This window comes from Vipera ursinii, assembly GCF_947247035.1.
Source record: "Vipera ursinii genome assembly, chromosome: 14".
Classification (NCBI taxonomy): Eukaryota; Metazoa; Chordata; class Lepidosauria; order Squamata; family Viperidae; genus Vipera; species Vipera ursinii.
Genome location: NC_139527.1, coordinates 2,706,930 through 2,724,634, shown reverse-complemented (window position 1 = coordinate 2,724,634; position 17,705 = coordinate 2,706,930). Strand labels below are relative to the sequence as shown.

General features: G+C 47.3%; 1 protein-coding gene across 6 annotated transcripts in view; it reads right to left on the bottom strand.

Annotated features, from left to right (window-relative positions):
• Positions 1-5,313: 5,313 nt before the first annotated feature.
• NF2 (NF2, moesin-ezrin-radixin like (MERLIN) tumor suppressor) overlaps positions 5,314-17,705 on the bottom strand; it is a 58,230-nt gene continuing 45,838 nt past the window's right edge. For 3 of the 6 annotated variants that reach the window (XM_083373569.1, XM_083373568.1, XM_083373573.1), the window contains exon 16: positions 5,314-6,675. In XM_083373569.1, coding sequence (XP_083229695.1) covers positions 6,625-6,675 — 51 coding nt within the window. In that variant the 3' untranslated portion in view covers positions 5,314-6,624. Of the gene's footprint in view, positions 6,676-14,246; positions 14,428-17,029; positions 17,090-17,705 lie in introns of those variants that run through there. The other 3 variants (XM_083373572.1, XM_083373570.1, XM_083373571.1) reach the window with 2 other exon arrangements.

The window sequence follows — 17,705 nt, the reverse complement described above, 5'->3', positions numbered from 1 at the left end:
TTGACTATAAGGCATGTCTAGGAACGTCACTGGATCCAACAACGATGCAATTTGCCAAGTTAAGAGAGCATGCTAAACGCTCAACCCTGTTTAGCAAAACACACATCATCCAGCAATGGAACTAGCCAATTCTTTGGGCCTGCATCATACGGCAAACTCGGCCCCATCAGCGCAAAACCAAATCAAGGTGAGAAGTACGCGAGCTTGACCTGCTGGACAACTCAGCTGCAGGCTTTTTAGAGGGCCCGTGTAATGCTGGGCATTACAGCCGTGAAGTCGAGCATGACTTGTAGTTTTTTTTAATCCCTGTATATTTTTAAACTTTAATCTTTATTTTATTTTTTAAAAAAAGCAGCAATGAAGTCAAGTGGAAAAGCTTCCAGGAGGAAGAAAATCTCAGAGGCTCTCGGACAAACACCCCGAAATAAACAGAACCTCTACAGGCGTCACCTTGATTCAGCCTGGAAAAATATTTGTTTTCACTTTACCCGGAATTCCAACCCTCTTCGTGAAGGGCTCTCGGCTTAATCCGAGGGTGTGAATTGCTGGGTAAATGAACAGCGCTGTCTCAATTAGGATTAATGCCATTAATAGGCTCCCAAGATCCTCTCCAGCTCCTTTCGCACGGCAGGCTTTGTGCATGCAAACTAGGAATAATATATGTGAAGGTTTAGTTTTGAACCCGGCTGCCGGATCTATACAGAATGCAGAAGCAGACTTCAAATATCAGGGGAAGAGTTTTCCCACCATGTTTTCCCCCAGCGTTCCTCAACCTCGGGAACAAAGAAAGCGGGCCTTGTCCACGGTCCGCATATTGTCAGAGATGCCACACACCCCCTCCATGGCCAGTCTTCTTTGTTACCTTCTGGGGGGGGGGAAGCTGTGTGGTATCCGAAGCAGAACTAGATTCTGTAATAGTTTCTTCAGCATGTAGGATCAACCCTGTGAACTCTATTTTACCACTATGTATTCAAAGTGGACTGTGATTCATGCGTGTGTGTGTGTAGGCGCGCGCGTGTATATGTATGCGTACAGCATATGTATATGTGCGTATGGGTAAATATATGTATTTCTATTGAGAGTGGGCCTCAGAATTTCATTTTTAACGCGTGCCAGCGTGTACACGGAAAAAGTGACAATGAAGGTTATCTTATCGTTAAGATGTGTGGACGACTTCAGCTCCCAGAATTAGCTGGCCTAAGGCAGGATGAAGTTACCTACTTTGGTAGTGAAACATCTACAAGGAATCAACCAATCAGAAAGTATAAAGGATCCCTAAAAATCACCGTCTCCTGGTGATTGGCCCAAAGTCACCCAGCTGGCTTTGGTGCCTAAGGCAGGACTAGAACTCACCGTCTCCTGGTGATTGGCCCAAAGTCACCCAGCTGGCTTTGGTGCCCAAGGCAGGACTAGAACTCACCGTCTCCTGGTGATTGGCCCAAAGTCACCCAGCTTGTTTTTCATGCCTAAAGCAGAACTAGAACTCACCATCTCTTGGGGACTGGCCCAAAGTCACCCAGCTGGCTTTGGTGCCCAAGGCAGGACTAGAACTCACCGTCTCCTGGTGATTGGCCCAAAGTCACCCAGCTGGCTTTGGTGCCTAAGGCAGGACTAGAACTCACCATCTCCTGGTGATTGGCCCAAAGTCACCCAGCTGGCTTTGGTGCCTAAGGCAGGACTAGAACTCACTGTCTCCCAGTTTCTAGCCCGGTGCCTTAACCACTAGCCCAGACTTTGGTGTGCTTCCCATTGCAAAAGAACCACAGCAAAACCTGTGCTATTTATTAGCAGGATCCTTCTCTTCTTCTCCGCCTGCTAGATGAAATTGGGTCAGGCCTTTCTTCTTGTAATCTTTTTCTCTTTTGCCTTCTTGTTCTCCGGAGCCCACAGGCACCCCTCTCACCTCTCCCCAATTCCCCAGCATCACAAAAAAACAAAAGAGTGGATTTCATCTTTGCCTGCTTGCTTGCTTGCTTCAAATCCTTCAGTCTCTCTCCGGCAACGGAGGGAGGTGCAGCTGTTCACTTCTGATGACTTGAGTTCCCAGGAGGGCAGATCGTGCATCGTAGATTTCCCCCCACCCACGCCACACACACACACACACACACACACACACACACACACACTTTCCCCCCTCCCTGAAAAGCTAAGCGGAATGGTAAGGAGTCAGGAAAGACAGCCGACAAAGAGAGAGAAGGCAAACAACAGTGGCGGGTGGGTGCCTTGGTTCAATGACCCACATGGAAATCGGGGAGTCTGGCTTTGAGCGCAGAGCAGCGCAAACAAGATTGGAAAGTGCCGGTGTTTTGTGTCCGAGGCCTTAATGGCTCGCTAAAGTGCAAATATTAGAAGAGCCATTTATAACCATTGCTGGCCCGTGAACATCTTACTTACCACCTCCTGCCTAACCTTGGAACGAGAGGGGGGGGGGGGGAGAAAAAAAATTGAGGAATGGAAGAAACGCTCTGCATTTTCAATGAAGGTCTATGAGCCCGCTAGAGTTGCCTCTGGCGAGATAGGCAGCATGCAAGTTTAATAAAAAAATTAAAAAAGCATCCAAAACCTCAAATCCAACATTTTATTGCCGCCTTCTTGACGTATCCTTCTGAGCGCGGATTGGCTCACCGACGGCAAAGATTATAAGCCAAGCGTTTCTCAACTTCGGCAACTTTTTAAGATGCGCGGCTTTCAACTCCCAGAATTCCCCCAGCCAGCAGGAGGGGTTAAATCCCAAATTTCTCCAGCCATCACTGGGAACAACGTATTGGTAGGACAGCCATCCTGCTCTGCTTGTATCAGACATTCCCGGGAAGCACCACAGATAGTCTTGTACCAGCTAAGGATTCGTTCTCTTTTTTCATAATCTACTCCTTGCTTTTCCATCTCACCTCTCCTTGCAATAAGCATGGAGAGCCAGTTAGGCCTTAGTGGTTAAGGCACCTGGTGCCTTAAGTGAGAGACAGTGAGTTCTCGTCCCGTCTGAAGCATGAAAGCCGGCTAGGTGGCTTTGGGCCAATACACCAGGAGACGGTGAGTTCTAGCCCTGCCTTAGCCATCAAAACCAGCTAGGTGACTTTGGGCCAATACACCGGGAGACAATGAATTCTAGTCCCACCTTAGCCATCAAAGCTGGCTAGCTGACGTTGGGCCAAACATCAGGTGAGTTCTAGTTCCATCTTAGACATAAAAGCCGGCTGGGTGACTTTGGGCCAATCACCAGGAGACGGTGAGTTCTAGATCAAGGCATGAAATCCGGCTGGGTGCCCTTTGGCCAGCCCAACTCACCTCACAGGGTTGTGGTGGTGGAGAAAGGAGGAGGAGGAGGAGGAAAGGAGTATTAGATATGTCCACTGCTTTGTTTATAAAACATAAGAAAGGCAGGATAGTAAATAAATAAATAAAATCTACTTTGAAGCTAATTCATTTGCATTTCCACTGCGACCTGATTGAATCCCTCGGTTTATTCCTGCGGAGCAAAATGGAATGAGAGCAGTTTAATTCTGTCTGACTAGTGAGCAGTGAGAGTCAGATACGAATCTCACGCGGACAGAATATACAGGCAGAACGAGGAGACAAACGTGGGTGACACCGAGTAGACGGGTCTGCCTCAAGGACTGGATTCACACATTATGGTAAACCCCGGTTAGAAGGACAAGCAGTCCTGGACTTAACAACCGCTCGTTTAGTGACCGTCCAAAGTTACAACGGCACGATCCTTGCGGCATCCCCGCGGTCGCGGGTTCAAAATTCAGACGCTCGGCAACTGACTCACACTTACGACGGTTGCAGCATCCTGAGGTCAGGTGATCCCCTTTGGTGACATCCAACCAGATTTGCTTAACAACCGTGTGACTAACGTTCACAACGAAAGCCTGCCGCTTAACGGATCTTTCAAGGGAGGTCATAAAATGGGGCAAAACTGACTTAACAAATGTCTCACTTAGCAACAGCCATGCGGTCCTAGTTTCAAGGACCACCTGTAACTGCTGGGAACTATATATTTCTCATACGAACATCTCCACTGCAGTGTGTGTGTGTGTGTGTGTGTGTGTGTGTGTGTATGATTTTCACGGGTACAGGTATGTAGGCCTTGGCGTATTTGGGTCTTGTCCCGTGTAAGATTGATTGGTGTCTTGGCGATGTTTCGACGAGGTCCCACTCATCTTCAGGCTGGTGTCTCGCACAAGCACAAAACCGAAGACACCAGCCTGATGACGACGAGTGGGACCTCGTCGAAACGTCCCCAAGACACCCTCAATCTTACATGGGAAAAGACCCCAATAAATAAATAAATAAATAAATAAACACACACACACACACACACACACACACACACAGACACTTTTTTTAAGCTATTCCAAAACCGCATGTTGCCGTCTCTGGAGCCTTTGATAAGAGGCAGGTGGGCGGATGGAAGGATGGAGACGGACAGCCCGAGGGCACGGACAGAATCCAAAGTCGTGTTTGAACTCGGTGGGAGTTTCAAAGAGTTCCATGATAAGGACATTACATGATGCTAATCCTGTCCCTATCATGGTTTAGCCAGCCATGATTTCTTTCTGCTTCCTCCATTTACGTGATGCTTTCCCCCCCACCCACCCCCTCGCCCCATAAAAGGCGTAAATCTGGTCGATGCTTTCAATCAAAACGGAGAACAGATTAAAAGGGCTGGAGGAAGAGTAGCCTTGTCTGGGAACAAGGCCAGGATGTAATTGAAACAACACCCTGGAACAATAAATCCATCTTCAGCACTGCCAATCCCTTAAATCAGGCCTGTCCATCGTTGGCAGCTAAAGGGCCTGTGGACTTCAACTCCCAGAATTCCCCAGCCAGCTATGCTGGCTGGGGAATTCTGGGAAGTCCACAAGTTGCCAAGATTGGACATCCCTGCCTTAGATTATTACAGGCAGTCCTTGACTTACGACTCACAAATTGAGCCTCAAAATTCCTGCAACGGTTGCTAAGTGAGTTTCACCCCATTTTACGACCACAGCTGTTAAGTGAATCACTGCACTCGTTCAATTAGCCTCCCTTCCCCCACTGACTTGTCCGAAGGTCGCAAAAGGGAATCGCATGACACCCGCCCCCCGGGACACTGCAACCGTCGTAAATATGAGTCAGTTGCCGAGTGTCCAAATTTTGATCGCGTCATCCCGGGGATGCTGCAACGGTCGTTAAGTGTGTGTGGGGGGGAAAGGTCACTTTTTCAGTGTCGTCGTAACTTTGAACGGTCCCTAAAGCAACGATTGTAAGTCAAGGGTTACAAATCGGGGGGGGCGGAGGAAAGAGACAAGAGAGACGCAGAGACACGACAGCATGAAAAATAGCGGAGACTTTAATAAAAAGAGAGAACGTCTCGCGGAAGTATTGTACAAACATGACATTTCAAAACGACCGAAGTTCAAAAGACTAGAAGCCGAACAGAAATGGATCCCATCAAAGATCCTCCCTGTGGTTAGAAATGGTATGGCCCGCATGATATATATCTATATATACTGTATGTGTGTGTATGTGTATGTGTGTGTGTGTGTATATATATATACACACACACACACACACACACTTTTCAGGCAGTATGAAGCCATTACGGTGTTGTGCTGAGTTTATTTTGAAAAGCAGTGTTTCCATCCGTCAACGTTGCATAGAAAAATGTATAAAGATCTGCCAGGGCTATCAAAATGTTTAAAATCACTCTAGGACAGGGGCGTCCGACTTTTTAAGAACTGTGGACTTCAAAACCCAGAATTCCCCAGCCAGCAGGGCTGGCTGGGGAATTCTGGGAGTTGAAGTCCACAAGTCTTAAAAGCGGCCAAGGTTGGACATCCCTACTCCGTCCACCCATTTAAAAGGATCCCCTTTTATTCCCTCGATCCTCGCTTGACCCACAGCCCGAAATTAAAACGATAGGCTTTCCGAACGTGCCTTTGGATACGCCGAGACTGAATGGCAAACCGAACCTGGCTTGCTTGGCTTCCGGGATGAAGGAAACCCCTTCAAAGTCCAGCGGAATGGAGGGGAAACCTGCAGAAACTTAAGAACGTTAGTACGCTTCCACGAGGAAGGTCGTTAAGAGCCCTCGATTCTGCCGAGCAAACGGGCCCGTGCTTCTTCCCGGGAGAGCTTGCAACTTCCAACCTTTGTGGGTGGTTGAGAAAGGAACTTTTCTCTCTCTCTTGTGACAGAAAGCAATCTTCACAGATCCCGGAAAAGAGGGCCGAGAGAAGGGATAAAACAATCTTGAATCCAGCCTCCTGCAGTAGGTGGATAATTCAAGCCACAACCCATACAAACACAAGAGAGAAAGAGAAAGAGAGAGAGAGAGAGAGAGAGAGAGAGAGAGAGAGAGAGAGAGAGAGAGAGAGAGAGAGAGAGAGAGAGAGAGAGGGAGAGAGAGAAAGGAAGCTAAAAAGTTAACTGTTGGCTCTACGGAAGTTATCAAGATCTACAAGGATTCACACCAAACTCTTCCAGCAAACAGAAGGCCTTGCGCACTGCACCCCTCAAGAGAATCGCTCTGCGACTCCTGGCCGGAAAGAAGCAATGCATCTCGGTTTATGGCTAGTCCTCCATAGGAAAGAAAAAAAAAAAAAAGGCTGTCCCCAAGAACAGCAACGGGGTCTTCTCCTAGAGTTCTTCAAAGAAGGCCACCCGGGACTTGGTGCTCTGTAAAGTGAGCTGAGGAGACAAAAGGAAAAGGTGGTTAGCTCCCCCAAAGTCACTTATCTCAGCCCCTTTGACAAAGGCCGGCTCCATCGTGGTGGCTCACTTGGGGCTCCAAAGTAAGGTCCGGTGGAAAAGTTCGCTTCACATGGCGCAAACGATGGTTTATGGAGAAGTGCGGACTTATGCCCTCAGCCAAAACCAGGACGTGGACAGAACATAAAGAGGGTCCCTTGGTTCTCTCTGAGGAGGAGGAGGAGGAGGAGGAGGAGACAGAAAGGGGTGGCTCAGAGAATGGTGGCAAGTCAGACTTTGTTAAGGGAACCAAGCAATCCTGTTAAGGCACACCTCACAGGGGCGTTGTTACGGGGGGGGGGGAAACAGCAGGAAGGAGATCGATGCATGTGTCCCGCCTTGAATTACTCACACGGTAAAGTAATAAAGCTGGGATAAGGATCAAATCAATAAAACAAATGCAAGGGCAAGTGGAGAGGCCCCCACCAGACCCCACACTCAGTGAAGTTCATCTTAAAAAAGGCCTTGTTTCCCCCACACACACACACAGACACACACACACACACACACACACACACGCACAAAATCCTCAAAACTAAAGGGATAAGAGGGCTGCACTGACCCTCCAGCTCCGCCAGCATCTTCTAGCCTCTGCAAAGCTGAGTTCTTCCACCCCAGCCAGATTAACAGCCCACTCACCCCCTTCGGTTTTCTCCTCTGCTCTGCCTCTGCCCGGCTCCTTCCTCTGCCTGTCTCAAAGACAATGAATCATCCCTGGATGGACAATTCACTGAAATATTTATGGTTACCGAGCCCTGGAGGGATGGTATAGCACACCAGAGCTCTGAGCCGCAAAGGCTCACCAGAGAGCAAACCGAGAGAACACAAGTTTTCAGCTGGTCAGCTTTGTGTTCTCTCTCTCTCTCTCTCTCTCTCTCTCTCTCTCTCTCTCTCTCTCTCTCTCTCTCTTTCTCTCTCTCTCTTTCTCTCTCTCTCTTTCTCTCTCTCTTTCTCTCTCTCTCTCTCTTTCTCTTTCTCTCTCTCTTTCTCTCTTTCTCTCTCTCTATTTCTCTCTATTTCTCTCTCTCTTTCTCTCTCTCTCTCTCTCTCTCTCTCTCTCTCACACACACACACACACACACACACGCAAACACACTCACGCAGATATTCCTTGAGAGAAAGGGTAAAGGAAGAGGGACTTTCCATCAGCTCTCGCTTGCCCCTTGGGGGGGAAAAAAAATGAAAAAGCTGCCAATTCTAGGGGTTCATTTTCCCGGATTTCCAGGATATCAGGGCCCCGTAAACCATCCAACTGCTTTGAGTAGATGAGAGGTTACCTTACCCAAATCAAACGGCCAATAAAAAGTCGAAACCAATCAAACTTAGTTCTCCGCAAATAAAAGCTCCTTGGTCTTTCACTGAATAAGGGGCCAAAGAGGCTAAAACCTACCGAGAACAGCTTCAGGAACTGGGTACGCCTAGTCTAATGAAAAGCAGGTCCAGGGAAGACATGAATAGCAGTCTTCCAAGTATTTGAGGGGCTCCTACAAAGACGAGGGGCTCAAACTGTTTTCCAAAGCACCAGAAGGCGAGACAAGAAACTCACCAAGGAGAGGAGAAGAGCAACCTAGAACTAAGGAGAAATTTCCTAAGGCTGAGAGCGATCAACCAGTGGAACAGCTTGCCTCCAGAAGTTGTGGGTGCTCCATCACTGGATGGCTTTCAGGAAGAGACTGGACAGCCACTTGTCTGAAATGATACAAGGTCTCCTGCTTTTGGCGGTGGTGGTGGTGGGGTTGACTAGATGACCTCCGAGACCCCTTCCAACACTGTTTGTTCTATGTTCCGTGTTCTGAAAGCTGGCGAGGGATGTGGACACAATGTTGGGACTGAGGAGACCTAGTTCTACACCCTCCCCAGCTACGAAATTCTTTGGCTGACCTGGAACCCAAGAACAGAAAGACCATTTAAAGGCTTCATCCGCCAGTCCCCCACTGAACCCCCAACAGTTTGCCCCCTGCACCACGCCAGGAAATTCCTACACGGATCCAAATCCTGCCGCCACCAAAGAAGCCGAATTCTCCTGTCTCTATAAATTAAGGGATATAATTATAAATAAATTTGCCTGATTCCTCTTGCTTTGCATAATTCAGTCTGCTTTTAATTTTATCCCAGCAGTTTGTTAAAAAGCAATAAGCTTCCGCAGCGCCACTGCCCATAAAGCATGTGGCTTTTCTAGGTATGAAGTGAGGAAATTACCCAAAACATATAATGCCAGTCTCCGACCACTTGGGGGGGAAAAAAAAACGTTGTGAAGATTTTGGCATGCACAGCCGAAAAATTTGCCTTTACATAAGGAAGGGAAGGGAAGGGAAGGGAAGGGAAGGGAAGGGGAAGGGAAGGGAAGGGAAAGGAAAGGAAAGGAAAGGAAAGGAAAGGAAAGGAAAGGAAAGGAAAGGAAAGGAAAGGAAAGGAAAGGAAAGGAAAGGAAAGGAAAGGAAAGGAAAGGAAAGGAAAGGAAAGGAAAGGAAAGGAAAGGAAAGGGAGATACGAAGGAAGGAAGGAAGGAAGGAAGGAAGGAAGGAAGGAAGGAAGGAAGGAAGGGAAAAAAAGAGAGATAGGAAAGAGATAGGTAGGAAGAAAGGAACGAGAAGGAAGGAAGGAAGGAAGGAAGGAAGGAAGGAAGGAAGGAAGGAAGGAAGGAAGGAAGGATAGGAAAGAGAGATAGGAAAGAGATAGGTAGGAAGGAAAGGAACGGAGAAGGAAGGAAGGAAGGAAGGAAGGAAGGAAGAAAGGAAAGGAAAGAGAGATAGGAAAGAGATAGGTAGGAAGGAAAGGAACGAGAAGGAAGGAAGGAAGGAAGGAAGGATAGGAAAGAGAGATAGGAAAGAGATAGGTAGGAAGGAAATGAACAAAAAGGAAGGAGGAAGGAAGGAAGGAAGGAAGGAAGGAAGGAAGGAAGGAAGGAAGGAAGGAAGGAAGGAAGGAAGGATAGGAAAGAGAGATAGGAAAGAGATAGGTAGGAAGGAAAGGAATGGGAAGGAAGGAAGGAAGGAAGGAAGGAAGGAAGGAAGGAAGGATAGGAAAGAGAGATAGGAAAGAGATAGGTAGGAAGGAAATGAACAAATAGGAAGGAAGGAAGGAAGGAAGGAAGGAAGGATAGGAAAGAGAGATAGGAAAGAGATAGGTAGGAAGGAAATGAACAAAAAGGAAGGAAGGAAGGAAGGAAGGAAGGAAGGAAGGATAGGAAAGAGATAGGTAGGAAGGAAATGAACAAAAAGGAAGGGAGGGAGGGAGGGAGGAAGGCTCCCAGACCTTCCAGCATTGAGGAAGACACATACCACCCATAAGGTACCACCCATAAGGCACATGCACATACACACAAAGCCAGCATTGATCCCAGCTTCCCTGTTTTCAGTTTGTTTGAGCATCTTCAAAGCGCAGCTTCCGCCAGAAAGCTGTTCCTTTTCTCCTTTGGCAAGGAAAATGGAGGGGAGCAGAGACAGGTGTTAATTTCCTTCAACACACGTGCAAGGAAAAAAATAAAATAAATAAAAGCATGCCTTGGGAAGCGATCCTGCAAAAGCAGGCCACGCAACAAGACCGTACAAACAAATCAGAGTGATTAAGAACAAATTAGATTTTTTTTATTATTATTTTGTCAACGGGGGAGAAAATGGGTTTTTGCAAGGAACGTTCTGCTTTTCCTTCTTTACAAGGGAGGGAGAACAGAGAGCGCAGGCTGCAGAATTCATTGTTGGGTAGGTCAAAAAAAAAGAAGCAGTTGCAAAGAGGGAGGGAGGGAGGGAGGGAGAGAGAGAGAGAGAGAGAAAGAGAGAGAGAGAGAGAGAAAGAGAGAGAGAGAGAGGGAGAGAGGGAGGGAGAGAGAGAGAGAGAGAGAGAGAGAGAGAAAGAAAGAGAGAGAGAGAGAGAGAGAGAGAAAGAGAGAGGGAGAGAAAGAGAGAGAGAGAGAGAGGGAGAGAGAGAGAGATGGTGGTGGTGGGAAGGCAGATGGTGATAATTAAGCAGCCAGACCTCAAAGGAGATCTGAGACAGGGAAGAGTGAGTGAGTCCTTCTGCCAGACGTTCTGTATTCTTCCCATGAACTAGATGGTTATTGGAATTTATTTTTCCCCCCACTCCCTGAAAACTCCATTGCAGCCAAATCAGTTTTTGTAACCCGCTAACTCAATAACTAGAGGCGAGGAACTTCTGCTGCCTTTGCAAACTGCTGCAAAATTGAAATGCGACCCCTAAATGGATTTGATGGGCCTTTCCCAAAGAAGGCTGGTCCTGCATTTAAACAGGAAGCGGAAAAAGCACAGGGCAGCAGGTTGCGCCATCCCGGAAGCTGTTGGGCAGTCAGAAATTCTCCAGGTCTTGAACTGTGAAACAAGGGAAGGGCAGGACATGTGTGCGTGTGTGTGTGTGTGTGTGTGTCTGTCTGTCTGTCTGGATTGGGAAGAGGTGAATGCTTTTACTGGACAGCCAATAAACTGGACTGGACTGTCACTCTGTCGGAAATGGTATAGGGTTTTCCGCTTGAGCAGGGGGTTGGACTAGAAGACCTCCCAGGTCCCTTCCAACTCTTAATTCTTTCTTTTTTTTTGAAAAGGTCACGTCTCATTTGGCTTCATTTTGGAACCATCAGACGGTTTTCTTTCTCGGAAAGGCTGCCGAGAAGAAGATGAGTAAATCAGGCTCTCAGTGTTCGGCGCCATCAACCGTGATCCCTTCCTGGACTATGTGGGAGTTTGAGAAAAGGCACCGTTTGCAGAGGGTCTTGTCAAGCACCAGGGAATCGGGAGATCCAGACACTTCAAATGTGTATAAAAGATTTATGCCAAGCTGAAGTTCTCTACAAGAATCTGATCTACTAACGGTCCAGGGAAATTAGCGGGAGTTCAGAACAGAAGGCATTCAAGGTGGGCTGGACTCAGATCTCTGGCGGGCTTGACGGGACTCATGACTGATGGCCCGTTTGACCTCTCCCTCCCTTGGACTCAGCCTGCTTCTCTCCTACGGTCCTGTTCCTATCTCAGAGGTTCTAGTCAGCAGTCATAGGGGAAGAACAGCTGAGCCCATGTCACTCTACTATGGGGCTCCATAAGGCTCAATCTTCTCCTCCATCTTACTAAACATCTACCGGCAGCCCTTGGCTTACAAAAGTCGGAAGTTACAATGGCACTGAAAAATGTGACTTACAGCCGTTTTCACGCCTCCGACCGTTGCAGCATCCCCAATGGTCACGTGATTAAAATTCAGATGCTCGGCAGCCGATTCCTATTTATGACGGTTGCAGGGTCCCGAGATCATGTGATCCTCCCCTCTTGCGACCTTCTGACAAGCAAGGCCAAGGGGCAAGCCAGATTCACTTAACGACCGTGTTAGTAGCTTAAGAAGTGCCGTGATCCACTTAACAAATGCAGCAAGGAAAGTCGTATAAAATAAAACCAAACTCGCTTCACCAATTTCTCACTTAGCGACATAAATTCCACGCTCAGTTGTGCTTGTTAAGTCGAGGGCAATAATCTAACTTTTGCTTCTGCTTTCGGAGTGTTTTTAATGTTAAATTGGGGGTCTTCTACACTGTCCAACCTCGTTCGCTTATTATTTGGGAAATGTACAGGCTGCGCCAAGCTGCCACAACTCTGGGGAGCACAAAGTCTCTCTGTGTGTGTGTGTGTGTGTGTGTGTGTGTGTGTGTGTGTTTGTGCATGTAGAAATAATTCTAAATAGATAAATCAGGCAGGGCTTAAACAAGAGAAGGAAGGAGGAGAGGTGGATCTGAAGCAGCAACAGACAGGCTAAGCCCCCTGACGATACCACCTCTATGTCATCTAAAGCTTTTCTCCAAAAAAGAGCAGGCAACACTAAGGAAGCGTTATTTAGATTTGCACAGCAACATTTAAACAGGCCTCGCAGCATCAAATGGGGAAGAAAAAATAATAATACTAATAACATTCCTTTATCTGTGCTGCTCCCCTTGCCTTAGATAGATTGTCAGCAGCATAAAAGTGATAGCATTTTGCCGACCAGACCGTATTTTCACAGACAAGGTCATCGTGACATCCACGAAGCTTGCTGTGTGTGAATGCCGGTTTCCGCTTCCAAGGGTTTTCCCTTCAAAGCGAGCTTTTGTAGGTTGCCTTCTGAAGTATAATTGGGAAGAAAAAGGCACAAATATAAAATCCTTCATTCGGGAATACGAAGGGAATACACGCACGCACCCAGTTGCTTTACCCCTATTTTACATCCTAATTAAAACCACTTCGTGTGCAAAACTCTGGATACACTCTGTCTAAAAGCAACAAGGCATTCAAGGCATTAGGGCCCCTGAAATGATAAAAAATAAAAAAAAATGGTTCTCTACAACAAGAGAATATATAGATCACGTGCTCTTAAAGGTAAAGGCAAAGGTTCCTCCGCACATGCATGCTAGTCGTTTCCGACTCTAGGGGCCAGTGCTCATCTCCGTTTCAAAGCCAAAGAGCCAGCGCTTGTCCGAGGACGTCTCCGTGGTCATGTGGCCGGCATGACAAGACGCCAAAGGCGCACGGAACGCTGTTACCTTCCCACCATATTGGTCCCTATTTTTCTACTTGCATTTTTTACGTGCTTTCGAACTGCTAGGTTGGCAGAAGCTGGGACGAGTTACAGGCGCTCACTCTGCTATGCGGCACTCGGGATTCGACCCGCCAAACTACCGACCTTCCGATCGACAAGTTCAGCGTCCTAACCCACTGAGCCACCGCGTCCCTTCCACGTGCTCTTAGGCTTGGTTAAACATGTGGCCTACGATGGGAATGGAAGCTGTAAAATGGACCACCCCTGATTTTGTGACCTGTTCTGTCCGGTTGTTAAACCAACGCAACGGTCGTAGCCACTTGAGCAAAGCCAATGTTTGCTATGGCACAATTCTGTCGAACACTGGAAGAGTCGGGCTTTGGTAAAACCGTCGTAAAGATGCAGTCACGTGACTGCACGCACTGCAAACGGGCATAAATGCAGCTGTGTTGCAGTGCGCCTATGCAGTCATATGACTGCAGGGGATTTGGGGGAGGAGACGATGGTCAGATCGTAAGCCCCCCCCCTTCTCAGCAAGCCATCGCTTCAAAGGCTAAGCAACTCGACTATGGCAAGTCAAGGGCGACCTGTGATTGACAAAAAAAAAGGGCGTCCTTTGTTCCTTTCCAAAATGTAAAACAGCTGCTCCGACATGATCAAAAGCCATAATATAAAGATTAAGACTTCTTCAAGTCCAATTGGTAATTCCAGACACAAGTATGCCGGTTTTTTTTTAGAAGGCAGGCTTTGATGGACACCTTGAAGGGATTGTCTGGAAATTGTCTGCCCTATCCTTGGAGATAAGGAGGAAGGAACATTTCAAATTATGGCAAAACGAAGAATAGCCAACTGTTCCCAACGATCTTTTTTTCAGGAAATCCCCAGACGTGCAAGGATTTGGCCGCTAGACGACAGATGGAAGAATAACAAAGAGTTGGAAGGGACCTTGGAGGTCTTCTAGTCCAGCCCCCTGCTCAAGCAGGAGACGCTATATCATTTCAGGCAAAAATGGCTGTCCAGCCTCTTCTTAAAAACCTCCAGCGATGGAGCACCCACGAGTTCTGAAGCCAAAGCTGTTCCCCTGGTTAACTGTTTTCAGTGGAACGGCTCGCCTTCCCAAGTTGTCAGCGTTTCCCAGCTTAGACAACCCGCAGAGGTGTGAGCTTCAACAGGTCTAGGAGAAACCTTGAAATCAGAGGCAGAATGAAGGCAGTATTAAAAAAAAAACCACCCCCAAACCAAAACACCCTCGGTCTCATCTCTTTGACTGAAGCCAGAACAACGAGACTACTTGAAGTTCAGCCAGTTGAAATTAGTGCAACCAGCAGGATAGCTGAGAGACAAATCATTTTTCAGAAGAGATACCTGCCACGGACCCACAGAGCTCATAAAAAGGGGATTAGCATGTTAACCACATCATTAAACATGGAGAACTTGAAAGGAGCCTCCCAAGGCAGGGATGAAAAATTCAAAGGACACAAAGACAGCTGTTGCCTAGTGTCGCAGGGCTTGGCTTAGAAGGAGGAGGCTGAAATCGGCCTTTCCCATTGGCTTTTGAGGGTGTTTCTTTACGACCGCAAGCGATCCACTTCAGCAACGTGGCAAGAAAGTTCGTAAAACGAGAGCAAAACCTCCCTTAACGAATTTCTCACTTAGCAACATAAACTGACTACCTGTAGCAATACAATCCATCTCACGAGTCCTATTAACCTCCTTAATCCCAGGCTGTGGAAAACAGCCACAGTTGAAAGCTTTCGCCTAATGCAGCAAAATTAAGGAGTCGGCCAAATCAGTGTAAAATTGAGAGAGGGGTATGGTGGCCTGCACTAGAGAAAGGTCTGATGCTTAAATAAAACCTTACAAACCCGACAGTTAATCTCTATCCACTCCAAATATGTTTTTTCACCACTGGTGCAATTTTCTAGGCTCAATTATCTCCCTGTTTGTTACCTGAGCTGACAGTTAAAGAGAACTAAACATGTTTTAAATCAAATCTCTCTCCTTTGTTTTCTGGATTTGTTTTCCCCCCAAAACAAGATTAGCATAACAAGAGGGTGTTGGTTTTATATTTTTTTTCCTATCTCAAAGAACAGAGCGGCTTCAGGCCATCTACAATTTCCACTGTTTAATTGTCAGCTCAGAGGTTACAGCAAAAGGTCCGCGCGGTTTCCATAAAGTACTCCAAACTCATTAATGATGCTGATTCTAGTGTCAAGAGAGAGGAGAAAAATCTTTATGGCTAATACAATAGGTCCAGTCCTCCCTTCGATGGAGAACTTTCATATTGAATTTTTAAAAATGAGGTCCTTGGCTCCTAGTAGCTTAATCAGTGCAACCCAGAGCAGAAATTAATATCTAAAAAGGAGGGGGGGAGGGATTTGATGCAAATTCTGAGAAAGTGGAAAAATCTAAGCTAACTTAGTTTGCTGAAACTGGAAAAAAGAGGTCTCCAAACAAAGCAAAATGTCAAAAATCGACACAAGGAAGCCAACTTCTGCAGCCTTTCGCCGTGTGAAAGGAAATTCTGGCCGAAACACATTCTGAAAAGGTCAATAGCCAATCAATCCATTTCAGAGCTGGCTTACAAGGAGGGTTTCAGTGTGTGGCCAGCTAACATGCTCTTTTTTTAAAAAAAACTTCTTAACAGTAGAAAAATTTTGGCTGTGCAGAATATGAATAGGAAGCACGGCCCTCACTGGGAATGAGAGGTCAACTTTGCCAGGACTTCCAGAGACCCAGGTGTGTGTGTGTGTCAACTTGAAAGTATGATTTGAGAGAAGCGGGCTGCGTCTTCAGAAGATCCTCCACAGCTTGTGTTTGTCACACTTCAGCCAGCCAGAAAGTGGAGCCAGGTTGTGGGAGATGAAGAAGCAAACGGCCTTGGCAATAACTTGGCTGGAGGGTCCCTTGGCTCCCCTTCCTCTTAAACGTATAAAGACAGGAGGAACTCAAGCGTAACTGAGAGGGTGGCCGTTGTGAGGTGGCCTCCCCCACTTTATGTCAGACATTGTCCAATTAGAAGTTGTCAGCCTGATCCCTCTGGATGGTATCTGGTTTTCAAGACCCCCAAGATTCTGTCTCTGCCTCCCCCAAAATAAGCTGAAACCGTGTTCAGATTGCAATAGCGATAGCCCTTAGGCTGATATACCGCTTCACAGTCCCTTTACCAACCTCTCTGAGCGGTATACAGAGTCAGCAACCTGCAACCTAAGAATCTGGATCCTCGTTTCACCGATCTCGGAAGGATGGAAGGCTGAGTCAACCTTGATCCGGTCAGGATCGAACTGCTGGCGGTGGGCAGAGTCAGCCTGCAATACTGTGTTCTAACCACTGAGCCACCAGGGCTCTTCGTCCATGGCCATCATCCCATGAGATCTCTTTTGAGGACAGGCAAAAGCATGTGAGATTTCCATGGTTTGGGACGACAGGAGCATCAACAACACACAGTGGCCTCTGGAATTGGAATTCCTGGTTACGCTCAGCATACGAAAGCTGCCTCCATCCTTATTCCCAATGCCAAGGTACGCTTCAGACAAAGGCACTGATGGTGTTGCACCAACACCAGGAAAGAGAAGTTCTCTCCAGCTTTGAGACACCAAGAAACGGTGAGGTTCTTGAGCAAATCCCATGGACCCAACTGGCCACCAGGGTGGCTGGGCCTTTGACCCCCCTCTCCCCTGCGTGGCACAACGCGGAAAGCTGGTGCGGTAGTAGCAATCTGTCACAGGCAAGGTTCATGCAGAAGTTAGTAGGAACGACACCCATCCCAACACCAAACATAAAGTACCTTGGAGTAAGCTACTTGGAAGTCTCAAATGCAGATAGGTCTTCTGCCTTGGGCTTGAGGCTAAAACCGGCAACGATAAGAAACAGAACATAGAAAGGTCCTCTGTGAATTCAAGAGAGCATCAATGTCCCCACTAGGTTTTGTGCCTAACACTGCGAGACGCCGGGAGGTTTTCTTCCGATTCAGGGACGAGTGGGGCCATACAACGGTATGACGTTTCTTTCGCGCACAAGTTCTTACAAGAGAAGGGTTTCCCGTTTGGCATGGAAAGGTAAGGGATGTCCCTCGTCAAAGTCCCTGAACGATCCGGGCCAGGGAGGAGTAACTAAGGCTGGTATGGTGGGTCTAGGATAACCTGCTGTGGCCAACTCGCCACGGGACAAGAGTTACACTAACAGGGAATGAAATCATTAAATACAGGGTGCCAAGGGAGGGACAAGATGAAGTAGGCAAGGACAAAAAATTAAGATGCTTTTTCATTATTTTAACTTCCGTTCAATTGAACTGTTCCAATCGCCCCTCGGCGAGTTTGCCCATTCCGCGGTGTGGATCCTAAGGCCTGGGTTAGCATTTTCTTATCCTTGCAGTCAAAAGAAGAGAAATATTTCCTATTCAAAAAAGGAGGTGCGACCAAGCTGACTTTGTAAGAAGCAAAGAGAGGAGTTTTTTGGTACGA